This window comes from Tachysurus fulvidraco, chromosome 8 (genome assembly GCF_022655615.1).
Source record: "Tachysurus fulvidraco isolate hzauxx_2018 chromosome 8, HZAU_PFXX_2.0, whole genome shotgun sequence".
Taxonomy (NCBI): Eukaryota; Metazoa; Chordata; class Actinopteri; order Siluriformes; family Bagridae; genus Tachysurus; species Tachysurus fulvidraco.
Genome location: NC_062525.1, coordinates 1,058,880 through 1,071,178, shown reverse-complemented (window position 1 = coordinate 1,071,178; position 12,299 = coordinate 1,058,880). Strand labels below are relative to the sequence as shown.

Sequence of the window (12,299 nt, the reverse complement as noted above, 5' to 3'; positions counted from 1 at the left end):
AAAAAATATGTTTTAAATCCTACACCTCTCACTTTTGGGGTTTTTAAATTGTGAGAATAATTGTATAAAATACTTAATCTTTTCTGTTAATTTTGCAGACTTTCTGTACAGTGTTCTTTTCTCTCACACACTCACATACACACACATTCTCTAATTCTCTCTCTCTCTCTCTCTCTCTCTCTCTCTCTCTCTCTCTCACACACACTCACACACACACACACACACACACATAGATACCTTGACCTTAGCATAACCTCCTCTCCCTGGCACATCTTCTCTGCTACAATACACTCTGTATGAAAGCTGGGAGGTTTCCTGCTTTTGCAGATACTAGCATTAAGCTCCACACACACACATTATGTCCTTCCTCCTTTTTGAACTACTATATATTCATGTTTGACATAATAAAGTTTGGACTTCTCTTTGAAAGACTCATGTGTTTCATTGAGAATTCCCCGAGTACTCGCCGGCAAAACAGAAACCGAGCAAAGGGAGAAGGGCTCAGAAATCCTGTTCAGGCGGCAGATGACAGTGAAATAATTCCTTATATAAATCTTACAGAAATAAATATAATCATTCTATTAGATCTGAAAAAAAAGCAATATTTTAGTGAAAAATTTAAGAGGTGCTCAAATGATATTAAAACCACATGGAAAGTATCAAGTGCTGCAAAAAGAGATTACTTCAGAGCTACCTTCAGAATTTGTGGATGGTGACAGTTCTTTTAATAATCCATTTGACATAGCTCAAAAATTGTATTAATTTTTTGTTAACATCGGTCAAACATTAGCAAATAATATTCCTGTTGGTAGTGGTAAACCTTTAGATTATTTATCAGGAAATTTTCCTATTATCTTTAAGTCACCTGAGATTGGAGAAATAAGTGAAATTATTGATGAGTTAAAGCTAGCTTCAGCTGGACATGATAATATTTCTGTATTTCTTGTCAAACGGGTGAAATGTTTACTATTACATCCGCTTGCTCATATCTTTTCTCTTTCTTTGAAAACAGGCATAGTACCAGAAGATTTAATAATAGCCAAAGTTATTTATCTGTTTAAAGCAGATGATCCACAATGTTTTAACAACTATAGACCTATATCCATTTTGCCATGTTTTTCAAAAATCTTAGAAAAAATTGTATATAAACAGATTCTATGTCACTTAGATTCTAATTCTATTCTTTATAGACATCAGTATGGATTCCGCAAAAAACACTCTAAATATATATATGGCTCTGCTTCACCTGATTGTCAATGTTACTCTTGCACTTGAAAATCATTTTTTATAAATGATATTTATATAAATGTATTTTTATAGACTTGTCAAAAGCTTTTGATACAGTCAATCATTATATTTTTTTTTAGAAAAGTTGTACAAATATGGTTTTCATGATCTTTCATATAAGTGGTTGAAAAATTACATCTCGAATAGAAGACAGTTTGTTTGTGTTAATGGTTGCTTTTCTAATACAGCAAGATTATTCTGTGGGGTTCCTCAGGGGTCCATCTTTGGACCCTTACTATTTCTTATATATATATAAAAATTATTTATTGAATGTTTCAAGTATTCTTACTCCAATAATGTTTGCAGATGATACAACCTTAATTTTCTCTCACTCATTTTTTAATTTATTGATTAAAAGTGTAAATGATAGTCTAATTGCTTATGGTAATTGGTTTAATTTAAATAAATTATGTCTAGATTTAAAAAAAATCTAACTTCATTATTTTTAGTGGAAAAAAATTACACCCTAAGGACTTAGCAAAAATTACAATTGAGTCTATTGAGTTGCCTCAAGTGTCAACTGTAAAATTCTTTGGAGTTTACGTTGATGAGACTTTGAGTTGGAGGGAACAAGCTGATTACGTAAGTAGGAAAATACTTAAATCTACTGGTATAATAAGGAGGGCTAGGCATTTTATCACAAGAGTGCATTCTTAAAATGTATTATATTCTAATTTATCCGTATCTCTCAGTTTTATCTAGTTTGGTTGAGCACTTTTTCTAGTACTCTTCATAATTTTTTTCCCTTCAGAAACGCTTTGTTAGGTTTGCAACCCGATCCAATGTATATACTTCATCGGTTTCTTTATTTTAAAAACTTCATGTTCTTACTGTTTATGATATCAACATTTCTCAAATTTGTGTTTTTATTTATAAAATATATTCAGATGAAGGTAACATTCCAGAGCAATTTACAATGTATTTTAAAGTAAATTCACAGTTTCACTGTTACTTAACTCGTCAATGTTCAAATTTCCATATTCCTGAAATTCTTACTTGTAGAGGTCATTACTCAATACGATTTAGGGGTATTACAGTTTTTCTATGTGAGAGGAAGAGTTCGTGTGAGAGGAAGAGTTCGTGTGAGAGGAGGTCGAGGTGGTCAGCGAAGACAAAGAACAGTAATATCTGATGAAATCAGAGCTACTGTGATTGACCATGTTCTTGTCCATGGTATGAGCATGAGGGAGGCTGGACAAATGGTACAACCAAACATCAGTAGATTCACTGTGTCCACCATAATTCGAAGATTTAGAGAAGAGAAAAGGTCATTTTTTTTGACATTATAGTACTGTATGTAAATGTTGACAGCAATTACTGTATGACATACTATATACTGTACCACAGTATACTGTAAGTAAATATATGTTTCAGTACATCACTGTGCCGATGTACTGTAGTATTGTAATGGAGGGTTGGTCTAACTGTTTGTAAGCCTAGTATTCCATGTATATTTTTTGTAACTCCATGTTCTCTTTTTGTAGAAATGAAAGACTGCAACATGGAGGTGGGAGGACAGGTATGTTCTCCCCACACGAAGAGACCCTAATTGTTGATATGCGCTGTGAGAACAATGCCATTAAACTGAGTAAAATTCAACAGAAGATCATTGAGGACCATGTAAATGTTGAGGGTATCAACAGTGTCAGCCTCTCTGCTGTTGATCGTGTCCTCAAGCGCAACAGACTGCGCATGAAACAGCTATACAGAGTGCCCTTTGATTGCAACTCAGACAGAGTCAAATAGCAAAGATTCCAGTATCTACAGGTTGGCATATATCCAGACACATTCAATGTTGATTCAAAGTAGTGATTTACTGTAGTGGACTAAATCACTTTTTCCGTAACACTCACAAAACTAAGAGGGTTCTTCAACTGGATGCAATGGAAAGACCCCATGAATACGTGTACATGTATGAAGCTGGGTTTAATCTCTCCCAAAAGGAGAAGGAGAGGCCGTAATGTGATTGGCCATTGGAAACAAGCACAAAGAAACAAAGAAAGAAGAAATAGCATCAGACGGCGAAGAGTGCAGGTCAGATTCTGCTTTTAACTTTGGTTCACAGGAACAATTAAGTGTTGTGTACAGTGCAGAAGACATTAAGGCATTTTGAAAAACCACAAAATTGCAAAGGAAATGTTGCAATCGAGGAGTTTTTCCCCCGACAGAAAATGTTTATTTATGATGTGAAACATTTTAGAAGAGAAGGTGCTGTTATTGATGTCGAAATCTTTAGGTTGAAGAAACTGATAACTGCTGTAAGGTGAATCGGGAAAACCCTGATGATGACCCATAGAATGTCTGGTGTGTTTTATGTTGGAAAAGTTTTTACCCTTTATTTTATTTACATTTTATAATGAATGGGATTCACATTGTGACAAGAGAGTATGTGATAGAGTGAAATATATAAATCTGTATAATTATATATAAAACATATGTGAAACATAAAACTGGGAGAATGTTTTAAATGAAGGTCTTAGTGACGTTAATAGTGTTGAGTTCAGGTTCAGTATATCAGTGTGTTCAGTCTCTGTGAGTGTGGTTACTGCTTCAGGTTCTTATGATACAGTGTCAGTGTTTAACCAGCAGAGTTCAGCATCATGCAGTGTTTACAACACTCAGACCTGACGAATTGTTTAGGAGTCCATTCCTCCATCACTGAGCAAATCTAAATACATTTTATTACACAGAAAAAAAGCAACTCAGACACTAAATACATCAGCTAAAAAAATAAATACTAAAAGTTTAAAGCATGTCACACATTAGGTTCAAATCCTACAAGAATATAATAATAATAATAATCAGTAAAAATAAAGATTTCCCAGTTCAGAAGAAAAAAATCACAATTTTTGGACATTATTTTCTTTATACAGTTTGAGGAAAATATGTAGTAATGTGTTATGTGGTAATTTAATTTCTAAAATGAATTTATAATAATGTATATTATAGTAGAAAGTTGTAGTATGCTGTAAGTTGTAAAGTTTTATATTGTGTTATGATGTTATAAAGTTGTAAAGGTTTGTAAGATTTGTAGTAAGCTGAAAAATGTCATGGTTTAAAGTTTAAAAAGTAATAATAAAGACAATGATAAGCAGAAACAGCTGAACAGAGAGATTATAGACTGTAGTGTGTGTGTTATGAGCGGTGTGTATAATGCATTGTGCTATCAGTACAACATGAATAAAAGTAGTAATAATGCTCTACATTCTCATAAAAAAATAAAGCGTATGATTCCTTATGAATGCGTTATAACATGAATGTCTTAATAATTCATTATAAAAAACAGCCCCAGAGAAAAATCACCACAAAAACAAAGACACAAAAACACTTTACTGTTAACTTCATGTTTATTTAAGGTCATAAACAGTGTTTAACTGACTGAAAAATAAAGTCAGCACTGTTAGTGTATAGCTCTTAGTGTTTAGTACAACTTTCTGATTTTTGCTGGTTGAGAGATGTGTGTGCTTGTTTACAGGATGTTTTTGCTTCACTCGATGTATTGATTAGAACCAGAGAGAACATTACACCAACACACTAGCGCTCTCTGGTGGCTGTGTGGCAGTAACCCCAATGTTTACTTTGTGTTTCTGTGTCTTGAGTAATAAAATACTTCATCTCGGTTAAATAAGAAATAATAAAGGTGACTGGTCCAAGAAACGTCCTGGAGCCAATCATTAGGATTTCTTGTATTACTTTATCATGACTAATTATCATAAACATTTTTTTAAAAAGCTGTTATTATCCATAAACTTCATTCAAAAATCCATAAAATTTGCAAAACTAATTGTAAAGCAGCTAAAATGTTCATTAGTTTCTATTCAAAGAGCTTTAGTAAAAGACCAAATCTACTACATTGGGGAGGGGCAGCAGTGGGGGCACAAACTTTTGAGCAATGTGCCAACCCTACAGTACAGGGCTTCACTAATATACACTATGTTTCCTATCTAGGGCCCTAAATATTCATATTGGTCTGTGGTAGCTCTTTAGGCAACACCAGAAGGTCCATCAGGTGGTGTGTTCATGATGGAAACTGCAGTGTGTGTGTGTGTGTGTGTGTTAGCATCATTGTAGAACCTGTACACTAGTTGGATATGAAATAAACAGTCCTGGTTGGAGAATCTGTGACAGTTCTTGTGGTTCTCCGTCACTGAACCCCCACCAGCTCAGTGATCGGAGGAGCAAACACCATCAGCTCCTGGTAACTGTGGAAGAAGAGACGAAGACGAGAGAGATAGTCGTCCTCCTGATACGGTAACGCCTTCGCCTTCAGGAACTGTGACACGATTGGCTTCACCTGTACACACACAAACACACGTTCATGCACAATTCAAACACACTAATCATGCAGTGTTCTGGGCCCCTGGAGAACCCAGTGCTGGAGCACTTACCTTCAGGCACATGTTGTCAGACAGTGAGGGGAACAGGTGATGCTCCACGTGGCAGTTAATGAGCGAGTGGCCGAAGGTCCAGTCCAACAGTGGGTTCCTCGACAGGTTTAACACTCCGTGGCTCATCTGGTATATGCGCTTGGGTCGACGACTCTGAGAAAACATCGGCAACCCAATGTGCTGTGAAAACAACTACAGCTGATAAGCTGATCAATCAAACCAGAAGAAGAAGAAGAAGAAGAAGAAGAAGAAGAAGAGATATCATCATGGACATCATTAAGCACCAATGAACAAATCCAATTTTCTCCAAATGCCTCATTTGAAGCTGGTGACACTTCTGTGTTCTTCTGCCCAGACTTCACCACTCCATGTCTACGAGCCAGGATTTGGTCCTGTTCCTGTTTTTCTCCTTTATATAACCAAATGTAGATGTTTGTGGTCCAATCAAGACTTGTCCACACCTTTAATGTCATCGGGCTGGACGTCTTTAGTGGTCTCCTTAAATCCCCTTCCCAAGAAGAAACTGATAAATTTGACCAGTACAGTAGGACCTGAGGCTAGTTCTCAGACCTTATGAAGTTAAAACATGCTGAAGGTCCAGCAGGACAATGACTGTAGATCGGCGGTGTCCAGTCTTACCCACAAAGGGCCGGTGTGGTGCAGGTTTTCATTCCAACCAAGCAGAAGCCACACCAGAGTCTATACTAAAAGCCAAGAACAACTGAATAAACAGGTGGAATCAGGTGTAGCTTCTGCTTGGCTGGAATGAAAACCTGCACCCACACCAGCCCTTTGTGGGTAAGACTGGACACCGCTGCTGTAGATGAACCTGTTCTTCTGTAAGAAGCCCTCAAGAACCACACCAACACCCAACCACAGGTTCACACTGTATACTCGTTTATTAAAGGATTCACCTTCATCTGTTTTTAGATACTTTAATGTTGTATATCACAGCATTGACGTGTGTGTGTGTGTGTGTGTGTGTGTGAGTGTGTGTGTGTGTGCTGGTCATGTAGGGTTATGAGAAGAGGAAAACCTCACATGAATCATAAAGAGTCAGTTAAGTTCTAAGTTTAATTTTTCAGTGTCAGAAATATTTTAGAGAATCAGCAGAAACCAGACAGGATCACAACAAACACACAACACACATCAGAACACACACCACAAGAGTGAGGGGGGAGAGAGAGATAAAGAGAAAGAGTGGGGGAGGGAGAGAGGGGGGAGAGAGATAGAGAGAGAGGGAGAGAAAGAAGAGAGAGAGAGAGAGAGACAGAGAGAGAGACTTTTTCTTGTACATTCTGCACTTCCTGTTTCTGTGCCATAGAACTCCTGATTATTCTGAACACAAACAGCTTCAGCTACTCTGTTGTTTTAAACCTTTTGTTTTGTCTTGTGGGAGGAGCTTCTGTGTCTGAACACCGTGACGACTGTGTGTCTGATCATCTCTCTGCTCAGTCTGATCATCTCTCTGCTCAGTCTGATCATCTCTCTGCTCAGTCTGATCATCTCTCTGCTCAGTCTGATCATCTCTCTGCTCAGTCTGATCATCTCTCTGCTCAGTCTGATCATCTCTCTGCTCAGTCTGATCAAAGTTCATGTGTTAATGTGTGCTGTTTATTCAGTCACCGTCAGGATCAGATAACTGATAACACTTGTTAAGCCAGAGTCCAGGTCAGGTTCATCTGCATGCTGTGGATACGGACACTGGATTCAAACACAACTCACACACACGCACGCACACACGCACTCACTCACTCACACACACACACACACACACACACCTCACTCACTCACTCACTCACTCACACACTCACCTCACTCACACACTCACCTCACTCACACACTCACCTCACTCACACACTCACCTCACTCACACACTCACCTCACTCACACACTCACCTCACTCACACACTCACCTCACTCACACACTCACTCACACACTCACACACTCACTCACACACTCACTCACACACTCACTCACACACTCACTCACACACTCACTCACACACTCACTCACACACTCACTCACACACTCACTCACACACTCACTCACACACTCACTCACACACTCACTCACACACACCTCACTCACACACACCTCACTCACACACACCTCACTCACACACACCTCACTCACACACCTCACTCACACACACCTCACTCACACACACCTCACTCACACACACCTCACTCACACACACCTCACTCACACACACCTCACTCACACACACACTCACTCACTCACACACTCACTCATGCTCACACACATACACAAACTCACTCACTCACTCACTCACACACACATACTCGCACACATACTTGCACACATACTTGCACACATACTCGCACACATACTCGCACACATACTCGCACACATACTCGCACACATACTCGCACACATACTCACACACATACTCTCTCTCACACACACACAAACACACACACACAAACACACACACACAAACACACACACACAAACACACACACACAAACACACACACACAAACACACACACACACACACTCATACCAAAGCTTCTCTAGGGGAAACTCCACAATCTCAGGTTCCTCTGAGGTTCCTAAATGGATCCAGATTTCTGAAGCAGTCGTCTCATTTAAAAGCAGCTTTAATTTATTTTCTCTCTTACACTTAATAAGACTTCAATAAAACATGAAGCTTGTTACTGAGAAACTGCAAAGAAGTGGAAACTCCTCTGACCTGAAGATATGAAAATCTTCAAGTTCCAGCTTCACCTCTGACACACGTACACACACACACACACACACACACACACACACACACACACACACACACACACACACACACACACACACACACACACACACTTCACCTCACAGATCAGCTGATGAGTTGCTTAGTCATTAAAAGTGTCTGTGTGTGTGCGTGCGTGCATGCGTGCGTGCGTGTGTGTGTGTGTGTGTGTGTGTGTGTGTGTGTGGAGTGAGTGTGTGGAGTGAGTGTGTTTCTCACTTGGAAGATGTTGACGTGGATGTAAGGAATGGAGAACATGGCTCTGCTCAGCAGCATCACGAGCAGCGCCGAGCTACACTCCAACCCTGATACACACCGCAGTAGCACATACTGTGAACACACACCTACACACATACACACCACTGTATGCACTGCTGAGGACAGAGGCTGGCCTTTTAGCAGCCCTACACACACACACACACACACACACACACACACACACACACACACACACACACACACACACACACACACACACACACACACACACAAACACATCCTGGGTCAAATTTGATACGTGTTACTGAACACAGTAATTTATTGCTAACTAGCCAACAAACTGTTTAGAGCAGCACGGAGGTCGCTAATCAGCTAGCATGTGTTAGCTGAAATGTTAAGAAGAGCAGAGATTCAGTCGCATTTGATTAACTGATCACACAATGGATCAAACAAAGTTCTTTCTTTTCTCTGTCAGGATTCTCTCTCAGCGCTACATCACTAACCTGTGTGTCTCCCTCTTTTTACTTTGTTTACGTTACCGTGTGTGATTGTGTTCTGGTTCATGTCTCACCTCAGTGTTGTGACTGGAGTTGTGTTGTGATTAATCTCACGTGTGTTCAGTTCACACCCTGATTTCAGTGTGTGTTCAACCCTTGTGTGTCACGTGTTGAGCAGAGCTATCAAGTGTCCCACATTAACGTGACAGTCCCTCATGTCGGTCTTTTGTCACGCTCCCCCACCACACATTGTATTTCTCACGCAGAAAAACTTTTTGACTATTTATCATATATTTAATAAGCCGCAGCGCCCAAAATGTATCAGTCCGCACCGCCGTCTCTATGGAAACGGGCAGGAACCAAGTGTGTCTCAGTTCTTAGTCGAGCCTGACATCAGCCAATCAAAAAAAAGAGGCTACACAATAACCAGGGCTGCCAACTCTCACAAATGACCCAAATCTCACGCTCTCATGCCACACCCCCATATTCTCATGCCACACCCCCATATTCTCACGCCACACCCCCATATTTTCACACCAACACCCCCATATTCTCACGCCACACCTCCATATTCTCATGCCACACCCCCATATTCTCATGACACACCCCCATATTCTCATGACACACCCCCATATTCTCATGACACACCCCATATTCTCACACCACACCCCCATATTCTCATGCCACACCCCCATATTCTCACGCAGACTCGTGCAGCAGTGAGGAAAATAAAAAGCACCACATGATCTCGCAAAGCAACGTGCAGAGAGACCAGACAGACAGTGTAGTGAGTTTTTGTGACAATTGTGAGGGAAATACATAATTTATTCCCATAAACTGTGTAGTCAGCCGTTCACCCTCCCATCTGCACCGTGTGAATTGTGAACGCAGGCAGGTCAGTGAGTTACAGAGCGCGCCGTGTCTCTGTACAGTTTAGACTAAGTTATCGTAACTAACTTTAATGGAGTTATCAATTTTTTTGTATTCGCTTTTCCGGTTTTGCACTTTACAGACGGTCCCTTGGAATCTGTCTCTCAGTCGTCTGCACATAGAGACTTATGTATTTTGTCCACCAAGGAGGAAAATTGGGTTGTAGCTGCCTCTCTACATTACTACGATAGAAAAGAGGTGTTATTTGTGTAAAAAGAGCTTTTAGCTCAGGAGTTATTGACTCGGGAAACTCCAATCTGTGAATATGTGGCCAACTTTACTTAAGTCCAGTTTAGACTAGTAACTAATAGGCCTGTGCTGTTATATAATTTATATAGAATTAAGTTAGCATTAGCAGAGTTGTTTGTTCTGTTTTATCATAAAAAACAGTACAAAAGCATTTCCACATGACAAATATCTGAACATGCCTAGTAGTTAATGTTAATTATTGTTTTCTGAGAACAGAATGTCAAGTCAACGACATCCAAAATCAGCCACCAACACTTACAATAGAGCACATGTTAATCTGTGAACATGTTAATCTGTGAACATGATAATCTTATGTTAATCTGTGAACATGTTAATCACATGTTAATCACATGTTAATCACATGTTAATCACATGTTAATCACATGTTAATCTGTGAACATGTTAATCACATGTTAATCACATGTTAATCTGTGAACATGTTAATCACATGTTAATCCTATTTCTGTAAAATGTTTGTGAAAATTAAATGAAATGTAAATCTCCCAATAAATTCTGTACAGATACCAAATACTTTGACAATCAATATATACTTAATACACTTCTGCTAATGCAAGGATTTTGTGTTTGTATTTTTTTCCACACCAAGCCACACCCCTCCATAAGCCCCTCCCCATAACCAAAACCCTGCCCCCAAAATCTCACTCTAAGTTGAACTCAAAAGTTGGCAGTCCTGCAATAGCCAATCAGAAAACAGCACTATTGTATCTGGGTAAGATTTAACACAACAACCAATGAAAAAAAAGCAGGTCCTGGAATTGTTCATCATCGTCCTCGTTCCCCCACAGAGAAAAGCCCTGGAGCTGCGAGCATCACTTTGAGCACAGAGTAAGTCATGATCTCCTGTTTAATGTTACAACTCATTCACAACGTGTTTAACACAAACAATGACATTGTGACTGCTGTTAGAGACGTTTCCCAGATCATCAGCAGGAGTTTGTCATCAGTGTCTGTAACTTAGTCAACAGTTTTACAGCCTGGTCACTGACAACACCTGCTCAGGACATGTAGTCTAGGGCCAGTGGTTCTCAAACTGGGGGCCCTGAGATGGTGCCAGGGGGCCCCGGGTCACTGACAAAACCTGCTCAGGACATGTAGTCTAGGGCCAGTGGTTCTCAAACTGGGGGCCCTGAGATGGTGCCAGGGGGCCCCGGGTCACTGACAACACCTGCTCAGGACATGTAGTCTAGGGTCAGTGGTTCTCAAACTGGGGGCCCTGAGATGGTGCCAGGGGGCCCCGGGTCACTGACAACACCTGCTCAGGACATGTAGTCTAGGGTCAGTGGTTCTCAAACTGGGGGCCATGAGATGGTGCCAGGGGGCCCCGGGTCACTGACAACACCTGCTCAGGACATGTTGTCTAGGGCCAGTGGTTCTCAAACTGGGGGCCATGAGATGGTGCCGGGGGCCCCGGGTCACTGACAACACCTGCTCAGAACATGTAGTCTAGGTCAGTGGTTCTCAAACTGGGAGCCCTGAGATGGTGCCAGGGGGCCCCGGGTCACTGACAACACCTGCTCAGAACATGTAGTCTAGGTCAGTGGTTCTCAAACTGGGGGCCATGAGATGGTGCCAGGGGCCCCGGCTTTATGACATTTTATAAAATAATGTATTTATCATAAATCTCAGAAAAATAAGGGAACTAACCACCAGCACAACATTGTATAATTTTATATGTTTTCTTTAATTCAAATATTAAATTTTGGAATGTTTTATGTCATCATTATTTATTTATTTATTTATTAATTTAATTTAATTTATTTGGGGGGGGGCATTTAAAATATGTCACTCTTGCCTGTCTTCAAAACTTGAAGACAGGCAAGAGTGACAAATCTGTGTTGTGTGTGAAGTTTACGCTCTGTTCTCTTCAGTGTGTGTGTCTCTGTGTGTGTCTGTGTGTGTTTCTGTGTGTGTTTGTGTGTGTCACTGTGTGTGTCTG

At 40.1% G+C, this 12,299-nt stretch overlaps 1 protein-coding gene and 1 long non-coding RNA gene across 10 annotated transcripts in view; one reads left to right on the top strand and one right to left on the bottom strand.

The window, feature by feature from the left end:
- The first annotated feature begins 1,481 nt into the window (after window positions 1–1,481).
- On the top strand, window positions 1,482–5,201 carry LOC113634794. The gene is made up of 2 exons (XR_007143669.1): window positions 1,482–1,869; window positions 2,772–5,201. It is a non-coding gene; the product is annotated as an uncharacterized LOC113634794 (long non-coding RNA).
- Window positions 4,616–12,299, bottom strand: part of fads6 (fatty acid desaturase 6) — a 10,131-nt gene continuing 2,447 nt past the window's right edge. For 4 of the 9 annotated variants that reach the window (XM_027133948.2, XM_027133949.2, XM_047817183.1 and 1 more), the window contains exons 5-7: window positions 8,667–8,851; window positions 5,676–5,867; window positions 4,616–5,581 (exon numbers count right to left, since the gene is read on the bottom strand). In XM_027133948.2, the coding sequence (XP_026989749.1) occupies window positions 5,432–5,581; window positions 5,676–5,867; window positions 8,667–8,851 (527 nt within the window). In that variant the 3' untranslated portion in view covers window positions 4,616–5,431. The remainder of the gene's footprint in view (window positions 5,582–5,675; window positions 5,868–8,666; window positions 8,852–12,299) is intronic. The other 5 variants (XM_027133951.2, XM_047817187.1, XM_047817185.1 and 2 more) reach the window with 5 other exon arrangements.